Here is a 20,530-nt window from a genome sequence, read left to right on the forward strand (position 1 = left end):
AGTGAGATTCGACATGAAAGGAGAAACTAATTGAGCCATGTAAAAAGGGGTATGGAAAAAGAAGAATTTGAGTAAAATTTTAAAGTAAAGAATGAGTTTTGTGATCTGCAAAGTGCTTACTTGTGAATTCAATGGAGGCTAGTGGGTGAGGCTGATGCTTCAACCGTCAATATTAAGCCCCACACTGTCTAAAGTTTAAACCTCAAATGCATCAAATCACCAGGAACCCTAAAACCAACCAAAACCCATCAAAACCCAGATATTTAAAGAACTGGAAAAATCAAAAGCACAATTGGGTATGCTCAGTCAACTAAGGGTCATAGCCATCATCCGATTAATAAATTTCAAGGCATCTAAAGCAGAGTAAAAGGTAGAAAATTGAGTCAACGATGTTTGAATGTAATTGCAAGCATTCCACTTTTAAATAATAGAAGAAAAACAGGAGAAAATAAGGAAAGCTGTGAAAAACTCAAAACTCTAACCCAATAATGTACATACAGAAAATTCAATGGATTTTGCAATCTTCGCCTATTTCCTGGAGCCTGAAGAAATGAAAATATGTTAGGTGAGACAAGATGGGAAATGGATTTTATACAGCCATTGAGAGAGTCCATGGGAGGTGTCCATCCTTGGAGGCCAGAAATTGGGGTTGCAACGGTTAGGATAGGAAAGAGAAGGGTGTACATTTGAAGAACTTGAGGAACGGCTAGCGTTAGTGTGGGTCGATGGGGAGTCTCCATTCCAAGAGGCTAGCAATGTGGGAGAGTGACGGTTGGGGTGTGTGACTGAGAGAAAAGAATCGTGTGAGAGAGAGAGTTGGTTTGCAAAGAGCCTACTGTTGGCCTTTCTGGTTAGCGCGCAGAAGAGATGAAACATGAAAGTTGTGGAGTGCATTGGCTTAGGGCATTTCGGTCATTTTAAAAAATTGGACAAAATATGTGGAGTATGTACTTTTATAGGATACATAGATAGATAAACAGCCATTGCCTTGGTCTTCATTTTAGGATCTATCTTCAACTGATAAGCAAGTTCTTGAGCAATCCAACCAAATGTAATAGACTTATTTTTGTTCTCTTGGCACAAGTATGCTCCTTACAAGTTACAATATGACTTAATCATATATGTGACTCCATTACCACTAGGTGAAGCATGGACTCTCCATGTACACCCTGGTGCCTTACACATTACAGTAACTCTTGACTTTTCATTTTCACAAATAGTCTCTCAAAACCTTGTTGAATAACATAACTATGAAGTACATTCCTGAAATGATCAACATTATCAAAAAACATCCCAATCTCTAAACTTATTTTTCTATCATGAAATTTATCATTATCAAAGAAAGGTCCATAATAGTCATCAAACTCATAACCAGATAATACATCATTATCAACACAAGCCCTGTTTTCCTCCTCAAACTTCTCCATTCCCACATCACCCTCAAGGTTATCACATGCCATGTCTTCCTCATCAAGATCCTCATCCATATCACTCTCTTCAAAAACTATTCTCATTATCAGTTGCATATTTCCATTCATTATCCGTATCACTATCACTAGGTTCATCAACCACAACATGATTCTCATTAGTTGCCAACATGATTCTAATTAGTTGCCCTGGTCCTTGTATTAGTCTTACAACACCCTGTGTTAGTGGCATAACTACTAGTTGTCTGGGTCCCTGAATCAGACATGTCACACCCTCTATTAGTGGCTTTGCTGCTAGATGTCATGGTCCCTGTATTAGTCCTGCCACACTCTCTGTTGGTGGCATAACTACTGGAAGCCCTAAAAGTAGCACCGCCCCTTCTAATTTGGTGTTTTACCCTACCACCAACACTACCAAATCCACACTGACTTTGTTGGCTATCACCATCAAACCCAGATTGACTTTGTTGAATGTCAATACCAACCCCACACTGACTTTGCTGGATGTCACCACCAAATCCACTCTAACTTTGTTAGATGTGACATTGTTGTTCCCTTCCCATATTTGTTCGATTCTCTCGAATGATCAGTGCACCAGGGAAGTCATTGATTGTAAGTGTAGGTCGATTGCTCATCAACATTGAGATCATAGTCATACAAATTAATGACATTCACATCATGTTCATTCAATATAAACAACTTATATACACTTTCATCCTCATTCACTTCATATCCTGGTTGTTAGGGAGTATACACTTGACATTGAATGTCATAGTATGGCCTATCGGAACATGCCTAATGACTGTATAGTATATGTCACATTCCAGGTCCTGGTAGCCATACCTGTGTGGGTCTACCAATGTAGGTGCCGAGGTATTCAGGTAGTAATGATAACAGATAGCTGCCCTAACATCCATTGCTTCAGAAATTAAATGACCCTGATGATGCGGAGAGGACATAGTTATGTCTGATCAGTATAACAAATTAGTTAATGTGGTACAATGCAATCTTATATGATGCATGATCAATGTATAGCTAATGATTAGGGTACATAATGCAACCTTATATGATGCATGATCATTATATAGTTATGCATGAGAATAGCTATTTTACCATTTTCCTATTATCAAAGACAATTTTCATGATCAACCTTATTTTTGCAATAGGATTGACCTGACCTCAAGCTATGCATTTTGATCCCTAGAAAATATATTTTTGCTATATATTTTTTTTACAGAAATGATGAAAGAGCTTGCATCTACATTTTTAAATTACTATATACCAAATCATCATCCAAATGAGCTTTATGCTATGGGTATGGAGGGTCTTAGAGCTGATATTATACTTATAGACACAAAGAAGAACAAGACTTACTAAAGCAACTGATGAAATTGACACATAGAATCTTGGTTTAGTTATAATATATACATGGTAAAAATCAGTCAACCAAAAAAAAAGACAGAAACCCCAATTTACTAGAAGTACGTTAATTTATTTCAATATCCAGTGGAAAATCTTTAATCTAATAGGTAATAGAATATCTAATCTCTATCTTCATTTTTGTGGATTCTATTTGTATTATTGTATGTTCTTACCACTGTTATTTTTCTGGACAATTTACTCAAGTCCTCCAATACTAGCAGTGAGATGGTCATACAGAGTAAGTGCAACACTTTAACGGATCAAAGAAAAGTGTCATAGAAAGCATTAAATGGTCTTCTTACCTCTTCAATCCAAAGAATGTATAACTTCTTTGAATAATGCATTAGAATGCATTCGAAGAACACGAACTAGAGGATCAAAATCCCAGGTCATATCAGATTCGAGATTTCTCTATAGAAAATCTTAATGCCATTATCCTTTCAAAATTCCATTGGAAAGAAATTGGGTTTATTGATATGGTCGATAGGAGCTAGAACAGCAAGGCCATATATCCTATTTCTCTCTATCTCTTGAACATGGATCTTAATAACTCTAAATCAAGCTTTTTTTTGACATAACAACAGTATGAAAAAAAAAAAAAACAGAAGAGTGAAAATCTTACCTAACCGTGTGTAGCAGCAATCTATCTTTTAAGATTTTTTTCACATTTGATGTAGCAAATCTTCTTGATTTCAGTCTGAACTGAAGCAACAAATATCCCCAAAAATTAGGTTTCTCGATGGGACTTATCAATCCTATAAAACATATAAATCCTAAAGGCTATATCAAAAAATAGAGATTCATAATGAATGGAATCAAGGGGAAAACCTTACCTCCAGTTTCGTAGATGCCAGAGGTTGCAGAATTCAATTGCACTACCAGAGGCTTTAACCTAATAAGAACTTAGGAGGAGAAGAGAGGCACCATTCGAGCTCTTTGTTTGGTTAGGAGGAGAGATCAATCTCACTAGGTGTATACACTCTCCGCTAGTCAAGATTACCGCCGGAGAGTGTTTGAATGAGGAAGAATAGCGTCGGACATACCTGCTATCAAGCTCTGGTTCTGCCGAAGTGCTCGAACGAAGGAAGAAGAACTTCTTGAAGTTCTCTTTCTCATTTTCTCTCTTATTATTAAATTAAGGGGATATTATTGGAATATCACAAACATAAGGGCATTTTGGGGTTTAAATGAATATATTTAGAGTGATGTCATCACTTAACAACGATTTTTCATGGAATAGGTACGGTTGAAAAAATCTTTTGATTTCAGGGGAGGGGAGAGTTATTACTCAATATGCAAGGGTGGGGCTTGTCATTCGGGCATAATTGAGGGGAGGGGGGAGTAATTTACTCTTTTTACTATCTAGCACCCCTCTCTCTCTCTCTGTCTCTCTGCCTCTCTGCCTCTCTGCCTCCTCACATGAAATGACCTTACTATCCACCCATTTGTGAAACTGTTCTGTCACATCTCATTGGTGCTTGCTCAAGAACACTCGCCCATTATTTTATCACATGCTCTTCTTATAGTCATGAGAAAACTATGTTTTCCCAAAGAAAAAAAAAAGGGAGAGGGTTCTTCGAGCAATCGGTATATTGGAGTATACCAATGAGGTATAACACATTTGTCGCATGTGGGAGGGAAACAAAGTCATCTTAAGTAAAGAGGAGAGATATATAAAGAAAGGATGCTAGCGTGCTCTCCGTTGGGAGGTCAGAGAATCTTCTTCCAAAAAAAAGAAAAAAGATAGATATAAAACTGTAGAAATAAGTGAATGGCTTAAATAATGATAGCCCTCCACGATATGTATTTATAATAGAAGAAAGGTTGACACCTATTACAAATATAACTCTAATTCTAACTAGTTAAATAGAGTTAGAATAGAACTAGGAAAGGGAAAATAACTAAAATAGAAATAACACCCCATGGGTCGATCTTATATCATGGATCGACCCATGTCACACGTAATACCCAAGTACCCACATTCCAACACTCCCCCTCAAGTTGGTGCGTAGATATCAGTCATGCCCAACTTGCACAGTAAAGGTTGAAAAACTTTTCCACTTAAGCCTTTGGTGAACACATCAGCCAACTGTTCCCCATATTGCACATAAAGAACACAAACCGTCCCATTATCCAGATTCTCCTTGATAAAATGACGATCAATTTCAATATGTTTCGTCCTATCATGCTCCACTGGATTATGGGCAATGCTTATTGCCGATTTACTATCGCAGTAGAGTCGCATAGGCAGAGTAATAGAAATACTCAAATCTTGTAACAAAGTCTTGAGCCACAATAGTTCACAAATACCAAGAGCCATAGCTCTAAATTCAGCCTCTGCACTAGAACGGGCCACCACTGTTTGCTTCTTGCTACGCCATGTAACACAATTTTCACCCACAAATGTACAGTAACCTGTGGTGGATTTTCGATCATGGGAACCAGCCCAATCTAAGTCAATGTAGGCCTCAATCTGTAGATGATCATGACGAGAGAATAATACTCCTTTACCAGGAGCCGACTTCAAGTATCTCAAAATCCTGAATACTGCTTCCAGATGATTAGACCGGGGATCGTGCAAAAATTGACTGATAAGACTCACAGCATAGGCAATATCAGGCCCAGTGTGAGATAAATAAATTAGTCGCCCAACACGCCTCTGATGTCTCCCTTTGTCCACTAGTTCACCATCAGTGTCTCAGAAACGAGCATTTGCCTCAATGGGAGTATCCACGGAGAATGACCTAACATGCCGTTCGGAAAGAAGATCTAGAGTATACTTGCATTGAGATAAGAACAGCCCTTGAGAAGAATGGGCCACTTCAATCCCTAGAAAATAGCGAAGTATGCCTAGATCCTTAATCTCAAATTCCTTAGCCAAATAATTCTTCAACTTGGAAATTTCAGCAAGATTATTTCCAGTTACAATTATATCATCGACATATACTATAAGGAGAGTAATAATGTTGCCCGATGTCTTGATAAATAAAGTATAATCTGCATTGCTTTGTTTATAACCAAATGTCAACATCGTTGTCTGAAAACGACCAAACCATGCACGTGGTGATTGTTTCAGACCATACAACGCACGCTTAAGTTTACAAACCTTGCCATGAGTTGCAGCAGATGAGAACCCAGGAGGGACATCCATATATACCTCTTCCTCTAATTCACCATGGAGGAAGGCATTTTTAACATCAAGCTGTTGTAGACTCCATCCTAAGTTCACAGCACAAGAGAGAATTACCCTGATAGTGTTCATTTTGGCAACAGGTGCAAAAATCTCCAAATAATCTATCCCATATGTCTGAGTAAATCCACGAGCAACCAGCCTTGTTTTAAAACGATCAATAGTTCCATCAGCTTTTTTGTTTAATTACAAAGACCCACTTGCAGCCAACAGTCTTCTTTTGTGGTGGCAGTGTGACAAGATCCCATGTACCACTCTTCTTTAGAGTTAGCATTTCTTCGATCATGGCCTCCTTCCACCTAGTATCTGCAAATGCCTCCTGCCAAGTCTGTGGTATGAAAACAGAGGATAAAGAGGAAACAAAAACATGAAATGATGGGGATAAAGATTCATACGAAACAACCTGTGATATTGGATGTTGCGTACAAGACCTTTTTCCCTTTCTAAGAGCAATGGGTAGATAAAGTGATGGATCAGAAGTAATAGGAGAAGTAGCAACATCTAAAGGATAGAAATATTACCAGAGGAGGTGTCATTCGATCCTAGGTCAGAGGACAACTCTTGGTCTGGTAATGCTGCAGTGGTGGGCTGTTGTTACCCTTTTTTCTTTCAATAATACTATTGTGTGAAATCTTTCACTGGCTGTACCTGCTGCTCCCCTTGAACATCATTATCTAAAGGTACATGATAGTCATCAATAGGTTCACGTAGAGGAGGAATGGGAATCGGCACTTCTTCTAGAATAGGAATGGACTCCCCCTGAAGAGGTGCCGAAGATGGAAAGAAAGCCACGGCCTCATGAAAAACGACATCCATGGAAACAAAAACACGACGAGATGTAGGATGATAACATTTATACCTCTTTTGGGTGGGAGAATAACCAATGAAAATACAGCGGAGACCACGGGGATCAAGTTTGCCATGGGCATAGTGGTTTCAAACAAAACAAACACACCCAAAAATTTTGGGAGGAATAATATAAGAAGAAGACCCCTTCAATAACTCAAGAGGAGATTTATAGTCAAGTACCCGAGAGGGCATCCTATTGATAAGATAAGCAGCTGTTAAAACAGCCTCTCCCCATAAATGAGAAGGAACATGCATTTCAAACATAATAGAGCGAGCTACATCAAGAAGATGTCTATTTTTGCGTTCAGCCACTCCATTTTGGGGTGGAGTGTCAACGCAACTGGTTTAATGAATAATACCTTGAGTAGCAAGAAATAATTGAAAGGCTCCATCTAAATATTCACGACTGAGAGTTTGAATGGTAGCTTGAAAATGAGTTTGAACCATGCTATAAAAGACGTTAAAACAGGAAAAAACTTCACTCTTATGTCACATTAAGTAAACCCAAGTGGTGCGTGTGTGGCAATCAATAAAGGTGACAAACCACTTAAAGCCATAAATAGAAGAGGTACATGAGGGACCCCAAACATTAGAATGAATCATAGAAAAAGGCTTAGAACATCTTTTATTTGAACTAGAATAAACAGAACGAGTTTGTTTTGCAAAAACACAAGCCTCACATAATAAAGAGTGAGGGTTACAATGCTGAAATAAAATAGGAAAAATCTTAGCTAAGGTTCCTAAAGGTGGATGGCCCAGTCGACGATGCCATTGGTGCAATTCAAATAAATGATGTTCAGCGGAAGTAGTAGTAAGAGCATGGCCAGACATAGTAACACCATTAGAGATAAGATTATCGTCAAGCAAGTAGAGACCACCACGCATTTTACCAGTTCCAATCGTTCTCCCTGTCCCCAAGTCCTGAAAGATACAATGTGAAGGATAAAAAATAGTTTTGCAATTGAGATTAGATGTCAAACTACTGATAGAAAGCAAATTAGAAGTTAACTTAGGAACATGTAAAACAGAGGACAAAGATAAAGAAGGAGAACAATGGATGGCTCCCTTCCCTGAGACAGAGGAAAGAGAACCATCGGCTATTTTAATTTTATCTTTGCTTGAATAGGGAGAATAACGAAAAAATAAATTGGATTGACCAGTCATGTGGTCAGTGGCTCCGGAATCGATTTTCCAAGGATGAGATAATGCCGAAGCACAATGACCAGCAAAAGAAATACCTGGTTTGGAGAAAACAAGGTTCGATTTAGAAGAGGGAACCACAGTCGAGGTAGAGGTAGGTACAGATGAAGAGGCGAAGGTAGTCATCATACGACGAAATGCAACAAGTTCCTCTACAGAAAGTGTGGTAGTAGGGGCTGTTTCAATAGCTTCAGAAAGATGGGCCTGTGTGCCACCACGACCACCACGATCACGACCACGACCTCGACCACGACCACCACTACGACCATCAGAAGAGTCAGATGGCCGACCATGTAACTTCCAGCAAAAATCCACAGTATGTCGTTCCTTTCCACAATGAGTACATTTAAGAGGTTCCTTCTCAAACGAGGAACGTGTACTAGTACTAGAAGAGTTACCTCTAGAAGAAATTAAAGCAGACCTCTCTGGCTGTGTAGTTGGTAACATGGTGGAATGACGAGTATCTGCCAATTGTATCATAAAGTAGGCTTGCTCCAAAGTGGAAAAAGGTGAACGACTCAGAACTTGAGACCGAAGCTGATCATATTCCACATTAAGGCCAGTCAAGAAAGTGTATACTCTGAATTTATCCTCCCTAAGCTGAAATTTGGTAATATCAGAAGGACAATCAAGCTGAAAGTTATCATAATAGTCAAGCTCTTGCCATAGGCTACGGAGTTCACAGTAATATTCAGATAAAGTAAGTTCACCCTGTGTGGTTGCATGGATTTTTCGTTGAATATCAAAAACTTGTGCATCATTCCCTACCTGGGAATAGGTACCTTTAGCAGCTTTCCAAATTTTTACAGCTGAATCAAGTAGTGTATAGCCATGGGCAATGAATGGAATCATTGCATTGAGAAGAAAAGCCATAAAAAGAGAGTTGCTGGAACTCCACTTGTCTTGTAATGCACCAGCTTCACTTGGTTTGACAGTGGTAACCATATATATATCCTTTATAGCCCCTTGAATCAATAGAAAGAAACATTTGTGTAGACCAAAGTAAATAATTAGTGCCATCGAGCTTCATCGGGCTGACTGGAAAAGAGGAATAATCATTATGCGTCCCTTGTGTAGAAGATTGGCCAGTGTTGGTGGTAGCAGTGGATGCAGCTGAATCAGGCATACTTATAGAACTTCAATAACCGAGAAGTGCAAGAAATTGCAGAATATTCTGCAATAGGTAAATAGGTAGCAGTTCTTCAAAATAAACTCTGCAGGTTGTATAAATAAACAACTACAGTGTTGTCAAACAAAGAGAAGCTGCAGTTATGTATACAGAAAAAAATCTGCAGGTCTTCAAAAAAATACTGCACTCCTGCAAAAAAATCTGCAGATCTTCAACAAAAAGCTGCTGCAGGTCTTCAATAAAAAACTGCTGCAGGTCTACAAAAAAAAGAGGAAAGGAGTCTGCAGATCTTCGCACAATATGGATTTGCAGGTCTTGAAAAAAATTCTGCAGGTCTTGAAAAAAAAATCTGCAGGTCTCGAGAAAAAAAAATTTCAGGTCTTAAAACATCTGCAGGTCTTCTAAATAAAATTCTGCAGTGCTTCAGTCTTCAAACATGGAGAAAAAATATTGCAGGTCTTCGAGAGAAATAAATCTGCAGGTCTTCTAAAATAAAATCTACAGTGCTTCAATCTTCAAACATGGAGAAAAAATACTGCAGGTCTTCGAGAGAAATAAATCTACAGGTTTTTAATCTTCGAGAAAAAAAATCTGCAGGTCTTCTAAAATAAAATCGGCAGTTCTTCAATCTTCAAACATGGATCTCACTGTGCATGGAGATCATAAAATAGGATAAAGTAAAGGAAGTAAACTCTAGGGCAAGTACTAGATCATATTTAGATCACCTCAAAGTACTGCCCCCATGAAATAATGGAAACGAGAGAAGGGAAGAGAGACGGAGGGTCTCGGTTGATTTAGGGTTTTAGGGTAATGGGTTAGTTGATCTAGGAGAGATCAATTGTGGAGGGAGAGGATGGAGGAGAGCAGAATTAATTTCTCAGATATTGAGTTTAGGCTCTGATACCATGTAGAAATATGTGAATGGCTTAAATAATGATAGTCCTCCACGATATGGATTTATAATAGAAGAAATGTTGACACCTATTACAAATATAACTCTAATTCTAACTAGTTAAATAGAGTTAGAATAGAACTAGGAAAGGGAAAATAACTAAAATAGAAATAACACCCCATGGTTCGATCTTATATCATGGATCGACCCATGTCACACGTAATACCCAAATACCCATATTCCAACAAAAACGAATTCTATGAATAAATCATTTATCAAATTTGGTGGTTTAGGACAACTATTTGACCACTTGGTACAATATTTCTAAGCATTATAGGGCCTATATGAAAACATGAACTACATGTCTCCAATTTTGCATATTAATTGAATTATCATATGATAGCTCAGTTTTCAGATAGGGGTGTGTGAAATTCTCAACCCTATAATCATATGCTCTTTAGTCTCAATAGACATGTGTGATGATTGATAAAACTCAAAATCAATTATTGTGTGATTATACTTTCTTGTTATATCATAGATAGAAAACTATGCTTGTCACTCCCCGAACCTACCCCTTGGAAGGATCCGACAAGTGACCCGGATACCCATTGTATCCAACCACCTCCAATCCAGATGCAGTAGTTACACATCACAAGCCCCACAATTAATATCAAGAAAATTAAATAAGCCATTCAGAGTGTAGCGAAAAGTTCCTATTATGTTATATACAGTTATTAAAGTTTTATTCTCCCACATCTTAAGTTACATCCCCATAAGTAAACTAACAAAATGGAAAGCTAAACTGTACAATTGTATATTTACAGTGGATTTAACCATACGATAAATACAAAAGAGCATAGTAAACACATAAACAAAATAATAAAGTCCCTCAAATCCCAATTCATAAAACCATCATCATTAGTGCCTTTTGGATCAATTTTATTCCCAACACTAGTATACCTTTACCTGCAAAACATCTAAAAGATGTTTTCTCGAGGGGTGAGCTCCACTGAGCCCAGCAAGTGAAAATAGAGTACACATAAGCATTCACAAACACAAGATCCTATATGCATGGGTTCATTTTAAATATTAATTCCACCTAATAACAATGCCTAAGTCTCTAAGCTTGTGCTACGAAAACAACTCGGGAAACATCCTCAGATCCTTCTCCTTTCTCGAGTTGTAACCTCAATTGTTGTATGGAGCCCACGACGCCGTAGTATTAAAATACCTCCCCGTGGGTAAACCCCGATAATCATAGCCTGGACCCCATCCCAGATTATTACCTCACTCCTCAGATAACAGGGGGCTATGATCACCCAACACCTGAACCCCTGCTAGTAAGGGTTATAGCACCAGGGAGTGACATTCCTAGCCTTACGCAAACTATATGGCATAGTACAAGGTGTACAGTGCCCGCATCCCATACTACGACCCACCATACCTCTCGTTTCCAAGCCGGCTACGACATCTAAACTAGCATAGCAACATTTACAATTTTAATACATCGCACCAACACATCAACAACCATCCAAGTTCCACAACTCATATGTCACAACATGAATGAATCAAATAAACAGTTTTCTAATAACACATATAAACAAAACTCATACACGTGCATCATACCTATTCAAGCAACTAATGCAATAAACATTTCCAAAAGAGTTCAAAGCCGACCCCCACTCACCTTGTCGTACTTGTGACTGCGAAGTTGGATTGGTTCAAAGCCGACCCCCACTCACCTTTCCTATGATTATGAAACCGTACACATGAGTTAGAAGGTGTCCAAGTGCAAGTGAGAAACTAGGGTTGCCTTAGGGTTAGGTTAGATTAGGTCTAAGAATCAATATGGGTTTGACAGCAACTCAGGTCAATAAGTAGTTGATCGGGCCATCAGCCAGAATGATACAGTAAGAATGTTATAATTTTTTATTGTGGTAACATTCTCTTGCCGATGAAGTAGTCGACAGGGCCATCGGCCAGAGATTTTACAGCAAGAATTTCAAGAACTAAAACAGGGGTTTTGGCTTGGATTTTTTCAATTGCTCACAGGAGTGGTTTTCTATCCATGAATTTGAGTTCCCAAAACCAAAATTAGGTATAGGATTTGGGTAATTTGATAATTCAAATGAGAATTGGGTACATGCATGGGGTTTGAGTTTCAATTCATGAAATCAGCCATGCATAGTTGGAAATTTGCATCTAATGCTTCAATTCAAACATAGACAGTGAAGGATGGTTTGAATTGGTTAAAAAACAGATTTAGGTATAGGGAATTATGGTTGGATTAAGCATGCATGAAGGTTTTAAGTTCAATTTCATGATTTCCTAAACCAATTACATTAGGAATAATAAAGAGGAAACAGTACATGGCTTAAATCTGAAATTGATTTGTTTAAATGCTTAGGAAAAGACTTAGAGAGTAGGGTTTAGTCTAGGGAAGAGCTTACCTTGGAGATGGGATGAATCCTACAATGGATTTCCCCAAACAAAATGAAAATGGGAGATAAGAACATAGGTTCAACAAGAGAATTATGATCATGGCATAACATAAGTGAAGGAGAGAGGGAGATGAGATTAATTACCTAAATTGATAGCCTAGGCTCCTTCTCCTTCCTCCTCTTCTTCTTTTTCTCTCTTCCTCTCAACGATTGTAACCGTGATAGGTTTAGGGAATAGTGGGGTTTATAGAGGAATAGGTCTAAGGGTGTGTTTGGCTAAGGCTTTATTGGCCAAACATTGGTTTTTAAGCCGAAATCGTGTACACGGGTTGATACGTGGGTCCCGTGTACCAATAATTGTCGGGAAACATTCCTACTAGGTAATTGGGACACGTAGGCGAGATCCCCGACTCGAGACACTAGGCCCCGCACTCCCGAGATAGAGATTTGCTATGATAGTAGCTCTGATCGATGAGAGTAGTCAACCGGAGTGATCAACCAGAGTGGGTTTTCCTTGCTGTCCATGTGTCAAAACATCCCGAGTGTTAGTGTCTACGCGTACTAATGTACCTCCATCATAACTCTCAAGTTTAAAGCATCCAATCTATGGCTAGGGTTTGTCAGCCAATGGTCCTTACTACGATTTGTAAATCTGGTGGTGAACTTTGTAGTTGCATGAGGGAGGTATTCATGGATATGACTTCAAGTTTCAGACCCACAACCAAAAATTTAATTTAGCTTGGGTTTTTGGGCACAGGTGTAACAATGCTTGCATGAATACATATTTTTTTCTTTTTTAATTTGATGATATTTTTTTTTTCTCCAAAAGAAAAATGGTTTCTACGCACATCGGCCACGTTCCCCTTGCAACAAACACTTCCCCAACAAAAAATAAGCATCCAAAATACAAAGTTTTGGAGTAGAAACCCCCTACAAGATCAAAACAAAGCTAAACATAAAGCTCTTGGTAGAGTAGAAGAAGTTGAAGTGTGCTCGCAATTTTGGTAGTTGTATGACTCAAACTAATTGCATCGTTTTAGGGATAAGAGGAATCAAGGAAAATTTCTACTCAAAGCTCAGAATTGTCTATTAGAAATATGATGTAATGGGTTGTAGCAGTATAAAACTTATCTGTTTGTACGGCAGTTTGTATGTCACCGAAATATCCTTGTAAGGTTGGAGAAAGGATTGACAACACCAATATACATCCTCTTGTATTACTTGAGTCAGTAAAACTTTGATGCACGTATAGTAGAGTTGAGTCATATTAAATACTCTCCTTAAGGTATTTGAACGCCTCGAATTTGTGCAGATCGGGTTGACTATATGTTTTCACCTCCAAGATAAAACAACTCCCAATCATGTAAGGCAACACTCCAAATGTGATTACAATCAAGCAGTATCCGAAGGTTATACTCACTAACTCATTGACACAGACACACTACGATAGAGAGTAAACAAAATTTAGAACTGTTTTCAAACAAAAATGTTGGTTCAAATATGCAAGACCTCCTCTCCCAATATAGGAGAGGAAGAGACACAACCAAGGTGTGTCTCCAAAAGACACCCAACAAAAAACTAAATGTATTTTGAATATTTAATTTTAAATACAATAAAAAATCTAACATTATCAAGAAGCAAAGTACTAAATTAAATTACAAAAAAAGAACGTTGCGAGACTACATAGCGTACGTTAGCTCCTCATTGTATTCGCCTCTGTCCTCTCTTCCCATGAAATGACATACTTGCTTGTCAGGTCGCATGGCACCTATACCCAAACACAAGGGGGGTAAAAAGATGGGCCCACCTCCTGTGAAATACAAAAATCCCACCGATGTTGATGCCTCTGAGTCTGCTCTGCCATGTTCTCATTGGGCCCCCCATGTTGGTGCAAGGGCCATGCAAGCTGACAATGATCTCTGCCCTCGTTAATATTATCATTTTATGCTTTCATAAAAAAAAAATACTTTCCAAAATACCATATACATAAAGGGAGAGGGTTGGGCACACTCACTCTAGGTAAGCGGGCGGCCTTGCCCAATGGGAGGGGCAAGCTGGTCCTTTTCCATGGGGGATGTGAGATAGAGATAGAGAGAGGGTGGGCACCCTGCTTTTACCATTTTATGTAGGATTAAAATCCTTTGCAATTCCTTCATCTTGCGGTGCCTTGTAGTTCGGGCGTGAGAGCTTGACACGTGGAAGATGCTTCATCCAATGATGCGAGCTCGATTGACCCAATTTTTTTTTTCTTTCTTGTCAAGCTCGGCACCATTAGATTTCACATCTTCCACGTGTCGAGCTCAGGCCCGAACTGCAGGACACCACAAGATTAAGATAATGCAGAGGATTTTTTTTCCATAAATTACACCAGAGAATTTCCCCCCTTCCCTACAGGGGGTGTTGGGGGGTCTTTCACAAAAACAAAATTATACCACAGAAATATATCGGATAATTAAAAATGTAAAGTGTAAACCATACCAAAAGAGCATAAAGGAGGATAACGGGGTTTTGGGTTTTTGAGCAGAGGGCCCCGGCTTTGTCGGAGAGCTGATAACGCAAAAGCTTCGCGCCTTCCAATCCGATACATAAGCGTCTGATTTGTAGTTGCAGAAAATGGAAGCAGTCCAGTTGCAGACTTTGCTCTCGTTTTCCTCCAATATAAGGTATCCAGACCTCTTGCTGAGTTTTTGTCGACTCCTTAAATTCAGAGATAATTATAGTTTACAGTCCACTTTGGTGCTTGAATATGTTCTTGTTTAGGTTTCTACTTGTGAAATGGGAATCCGTTAATCTGCTACATCTGAACAGTATATGCTCAGCTGTTTTGCATCTTCTTTGCTTCACTGTTATACATTCTTTTAACTTTGATATTTTGTATGGGATGGGTTTCCCATGCTTTCTGTGTATTTTTACCCATACCATGTGAATCTTTTAGTTTAAGCTGGTGGGTTCCGTCAGTTCTCAGCACTATTCTGCTGTTAACTTGTTTTCTTTAATTTTGTTAGTATATTTCCTCTTCCGAAATTCTTTGCTTGCTTAATGTGTTATGATTCCCACTCGTTGAATAGGTTATCTCTCTCCTTGCTGAACCAACTTTTCTTGAAAGTTTGTATATGGATTTCAAGTTTAATTTTACTTCGTTATGGCATGTAAGTTTGATAGCATAGTAAGGTGTTTCATCATATTTCTCATTAACCTTTAGATAATTTGCTTTATATTTTCTATAGAATTTTCTAAGTTCTTCTTTTCTAATTCTGTGGAATTTTCCAGTGGTTGTGGGATGATTCTAATGTGGGTTTTTAATTTGTATTTCCAGTCAGGCTAAGGCACTTGGTCTCTTTTCTAGCCCAAAGATTAAAATCCATGGAAGGATGGATGTGGTTTGTCTTGGCATGTTGACCCCTAGAAAGTTCATGCAAAGGAGGAAGAAAGTGGAGGTCTTCAAAGATGCAGCTGATGAAGCAGATCAGAAGAACTGGAGAAGATTAATGAAGGAAATTGATGAGGCAGGGTCGGCTGTCTCAATCCTCAGAAATCATAGGCCCAAGAACCAGGGACTCCCCAGAGACCTTGTTCTGGGTACCCTGGTGAGATTCAAGCAGCTTAAAAAATGGAACCTTGTCAGTGAGGTATGATGGAGAACTTTTTTCCCAGGTCCTACAAGTTATTGCTGGGCATTGCCCCCTTCTTCTTGTCAAAATATTGGAAACTGTTATCATAACCTGCTTGATGTTGTAGCCCTAGTAGTTTTGGTGATCATTGAATTTATTTCTTGTTTCATTCGGGGTAACAAAAGTTAATTACTTTTGTATCTTAACTGTCCACTTGAGAACAAAAAAAAATTGGATGGCATTGGAAGTAGTTTAGCAGTCTGAAGAGAATTCAATGCATTAAATGTTTATGAAGGCCAAATCATTCAATTCTAAAGATTCAGGGAAAAATCTGGCATCCATGGGGTTGGACTTTGTTGAATGGTCTGGATTGATTTTGATAGTTCATACATATATGAAGGCCAAGAAACTTCTTTGTCTTCGATACTCATTAAACTTTCCATATTTCTTACAATATTTTGGATATTTTTGTTGTTCATTTTGTTTAAATTTCTTTTCTAGATTCTTGAATGGCTCAGGACTCAGCACTGGTGGGAATTCAATGAAATGGATTTCCTGATGCTTATAACGGCTTATGGAAAGCTAGGAGATTTCAACAGGGCTGAAAGACTTTTAGGCTACATGAATAAGAAGGGTTATTCGCCAAGTGTAATATCACACACTGCCCTGATGGAAGCATATGGAAGAGGAGGGCAATACAATAAGGCAGAAGCCGTATTTCGAAGGATGCAATCTTCGGGTCCTGAACCTTCAGCTTTGACATATCAAATCATACTTAAAATTTTTGTTCAGGTAAAACATCTGATCACCATTCTTTATTGATTTTTTAATTATTTTCCCGGATTTTTTTTTATCTAATTCTCATTGACTTCATCAACTTTTAAGAGGGTTTCAGATATTAGGATTTGCTATATCTTGATAATATTTGACAATTTCCTAGGAGTTGGATCATCTTGGTTATCATATTATATTAGAACCATGTGCCATTCCAAGTTTCAATTATATAAAAGGCAGACTTGTTTAAAGATAGACTCCACCATTTTTAAGATTAAAAAGTTCCCATTTTGTACGTTGAGTGGTAATCAATAGGAGAAATTGTGAGAAAGGGCATGCATAGTCTAGGTCTCGTCCCATGTATGATCTCGGATAGAGCCTTTTGGAGGGCAAGGATCCATGTTGCAGGCCCTATTTAGCTGAGATTCTCTTGACTTGCTGGGCTGTGCCTCTTTCCTCTTTCACTTTTCTTGTATTTTCCTTTATTCATTTGTCATTTTTCATTTGTCACTTCTCACTTCTCATCTCATTTCCCATTCTTCTCTTTCACTCTGCAGTGTTTACCTACTTTGTTTGGTTGGATCCATGTAGCCGACCCCATTAAGTTGGGGTAAGGCTGAGTTTGTTGTTTGTTGTTGTTGTTTAGTGGCAATCAATAGCATTATGTTGCTGATTCAGACTTTTTAAGTTATTTTATACTTTAATTTTAACTCAGCCCACTGATGAATTTAGTTCTTCACCTAGGGAAAGGCTTTGAGTCAGTAGGTATTCTTGGCCATCTTTTGACCAATTAACTGCTTGTTCATTACGTGTATTGGGAACTCATTATTGCTTGAAACATGTTATAATATCAGGAACTAAAAATCAGATTAGAGGGAGAAGAAGAAGAAAGAAAAGAAGTGAAGAAGGCACGCAAATCCCAAAGAGAAGGGGACCTGCGGTAGAACAGTATGTTCTATCGTAGGTCAGCCATAGTTATATTTATAACTAATAATAATAAAAACTTAGGACAGAATTGCCCATACATAAAACCGACACAATAAAGGATATAAATAATAGAAATAATCTAAGGTAAAAAGACCTATCTGCCCCATAAACTAATATTTCAGCACTCCCCCTCAAGCTGGAGCATATATATCACCCATGCTCAGCTTGTTACAATAAGACCGAAAACTAGGAGAAAATAGAGACTTGGTAAACACATTAGCAATCTGATCAGATGAAGTGACAAATGGTGTTTCAATCAGTTTTTTCAAGATGACATTGCGAACAAAGTGACAATCCACCTCTATATCATAATTGTCACGGCGATCCAAGTCGGTGGAGGGGTGTCTGATCGATATATCGACACGTCGCCTGCCATGGTGTTGCCATGGCGATCATGTCGACCATGACAGAATTGTAATTAAATCCAAAGTTGAATGGCAAACTAGTAGATAAATCAAGATTTATAAGAGCAATGGCAGAATTGTAATTAATCTGAAGTTGTAAAAGAGTGTCAGAACTGTAATTTAATGGAGTTAAAGAGAAAACTGAATGGGCTAAACAGAATAGAAATAGAGAATATAGGGGGTTTTATGTAAATAATATAAGTTGTCCTTACTTGCAATTTTAAAGACTTAATATGTCTTCTTCAACCTTGCAATAACACGATAGAAAGAGAGGTAGTGAACTGGAGTATTTCCAGCAGAGGAAACTCCTTATGAAGACGATTCTCCCTTCAATTTCTGGAACAAAATCGCAGCCTGCCAAGGTCTGTCGATCTCAACGAGAAATAGCCCCAAAATTCGCCTGGCAACCAAATGGTGAGATCTGAAATCAGATCTGGCTGATGTCTTAGTTGCATAGAAAGAGAGACTTCTGGATATGAAACTTCCAGGTATGGATTGCCCAAGAGAAAAGAACTTATGGATCAAATCTCAGAACCAGTCGATGTGTGTGAAGGATCCTATGATGGCTTTCCAGAATTTGGTAGTACCGCCCAGAAAGAAAAAACTCCTAAACCAATGCTAAAATAGGAGATTTAGGGAAACAGGGACGCCATGGCGTTGGTCGATATTAGGGATGTAAATGAATAGTCGAAATCAGTTTCCGTATCCTTGTCCGTATCCGTGTAGCACTATCTGAATCCGTCCGAAAGCTAAATGGATGTGGATACGCATAGGCTATAGTTATTTGAAAAGCTATATTTATATGTAAACGGATAAAATATCCGATCCATATCCGTGTCCGTATCCGTTTAGCACTATCCAAATCCGTCCGAAAGCTAATCGGATGCGGATGCGGATATAGCACTATCCGAGCCGAATCCGATCCGTTTACATCCCTAGTCGATATGCACATTTCTCTAGCGCCAGGACGCCATTACAACTATGCTGTATATGCTTAGTTCTCTCCTGAAAGACCGGGTTTGGCTGCCTGGTTGTCATAAAACCTCTTTATAGGAGTTGAAACTGGAAACCCCATCTCAAGTAGGAGAGATCTAACCCACATCAATTCAACAGTAGTATGAGCCATAGCTCTATACGCTGCTTCAACACTGGATCTTGCAACTGTGGTCTATTTCTTGCTTCGCCACGTAACCAGGTTTCTTCCAACAAATGTACAATACCCTGTGGTAGACCGACGATCACCAGCCGAACCTACCCAATCTGCATCAGAGCCAGATAGTGCTTCTCCTCTCATCTTGTTGCACTGGTGCAGCAGAGCCAGATCCACCAACTCCTCTTACATGTTCATATCTTCTCATATTCTCATAAAACAAACTTTGTCTACTCTCTTCCAAAGTCTGCTGGTAAATTCTCCACTTAGCCTCTGATTCAAACTCACCAAGTGTAGGCCTAAATTCAGTATCATCTCCTCCATGGATCTCTACACTAGGCCTCTCTAACACTGCCTCATCAAACTCTGTTTGTTGTTTTTCCCTCTCAGCTTTCTTTGCTCGTCCTCCACTCAAGTATTGGGCCATAGCCACTTTCATTTGGCTCGGAACATTTCTGCATGAGGCAACGTCCTTACCTATACCAGCCAAATGTTGTTTTGACCTAGTGGCTCTTCCAGATGGCAACTTTCCACAATAGTTACACTTGAACTTCTTTTTATCGTCGGACATCGAGACTCCATGTTGCCATGCTATATCCCCCATTGTGTACGAAATGTCTTACTTTTTATACTGTTACATAAAAAGCATGTATTAGTAACTATTGAAGATTTAAAGTAATGTATTAAAGACTTAAAGTAATGTATTAAAGACTTAAAGTATTGTATTCGTAACTATTAAACATAATGTTAAGCTATTAGAACAATCAAATAGCTATCTCTTATTTATTCCCTAAACCTAGTATTTATTTCTTAATAAAAAAAAAATTTAGAATTTTTATTAAAAATATTTATACCTTAAAGTATAAAATATTATAATGTAATGATGTATTTGACACCATTTGAAGTTGGAATTATGTACATATGTTGTGCATAATTTTTCAATAAAAATAGGTATTTTTCCTTAATATTATATATTTTTTTACAATTTTAATAATATATTTATTAATTCTGGAAAATAAAATAAATTTTTTAATGGGTGAAAAATAAAATGACT

General features: G+C 38.3%; 2 protein-coding genes across 4 annotated transcripts in view; one reads left to right on the forward strand and one right to left on the reverse strand.

Annotated features, from left to right (window-relative positions):
• Positions 1-2,030: 2,030 nt before the first annotated feature.
• On the reverse strand, positions 2,031-9,033 carry LOC122638984. The gene is made up of 2 exons (XM_043831830.1): positions 8,127-9,033; positions 2,031-2,161 (listed from the first exon to the last, which is right to left on the reverse strand). Exons 1-2 carry the CDS (start codon positions 9,031-9,033, stop codon positions 2,031-2,033), a joined length of 1,038 nt encoding a protein of 345 aa, XP_043687765.1.
• Positions 9,034-15,038: 6,005 nt separating this feature from the next.
• The window catches only part of LOC122639712 (pentatricopeptide repeat-containing protein At3g59040), a 64,522-nt gene continuing 59,030 nt past the window's right edge, over positions 15,039-20,530 (forward strand). For 2 of the 3 annotated variants that reach the window (XM_043832625.1, XM_043832624.1), the window contains exons 1-3: positions 15,039-15,213; positions 15,867-16,179; positions 16,663-16,953. In XM_043832625.1, coding sequence (XP_043688560.1) covers positions 15,164-15,213; positions 15,867-16,179; positions 16,663-16,953 — 654 coding nt within the window. In that variant the 5' untranslated portion in view covers positions 15,039-15,163. The remainder of the gene's footprint in view (positions 15,214-15,866; positions 16,180-16,662; positions 16,954-20,530) is intronic. The other variant, XM_043832626.1, reaches the window with a different exon arrangement.

Source organism: Telopea speciosissima, chromosome 9 (assembly GCF_018873765.1).
Source record: "Telopea speciosissima isolate NSW1024214 ecotype Mountain lineage chromosome 9, Tspe_v1, whole genome shotgun sequence".
Lineage (NCBI taxonomy): Eukaryota > Viridiplantae > Streptophyta > Magnoliopsida > Proteales > Proteaceae > Telopea > Telopea speciosissima.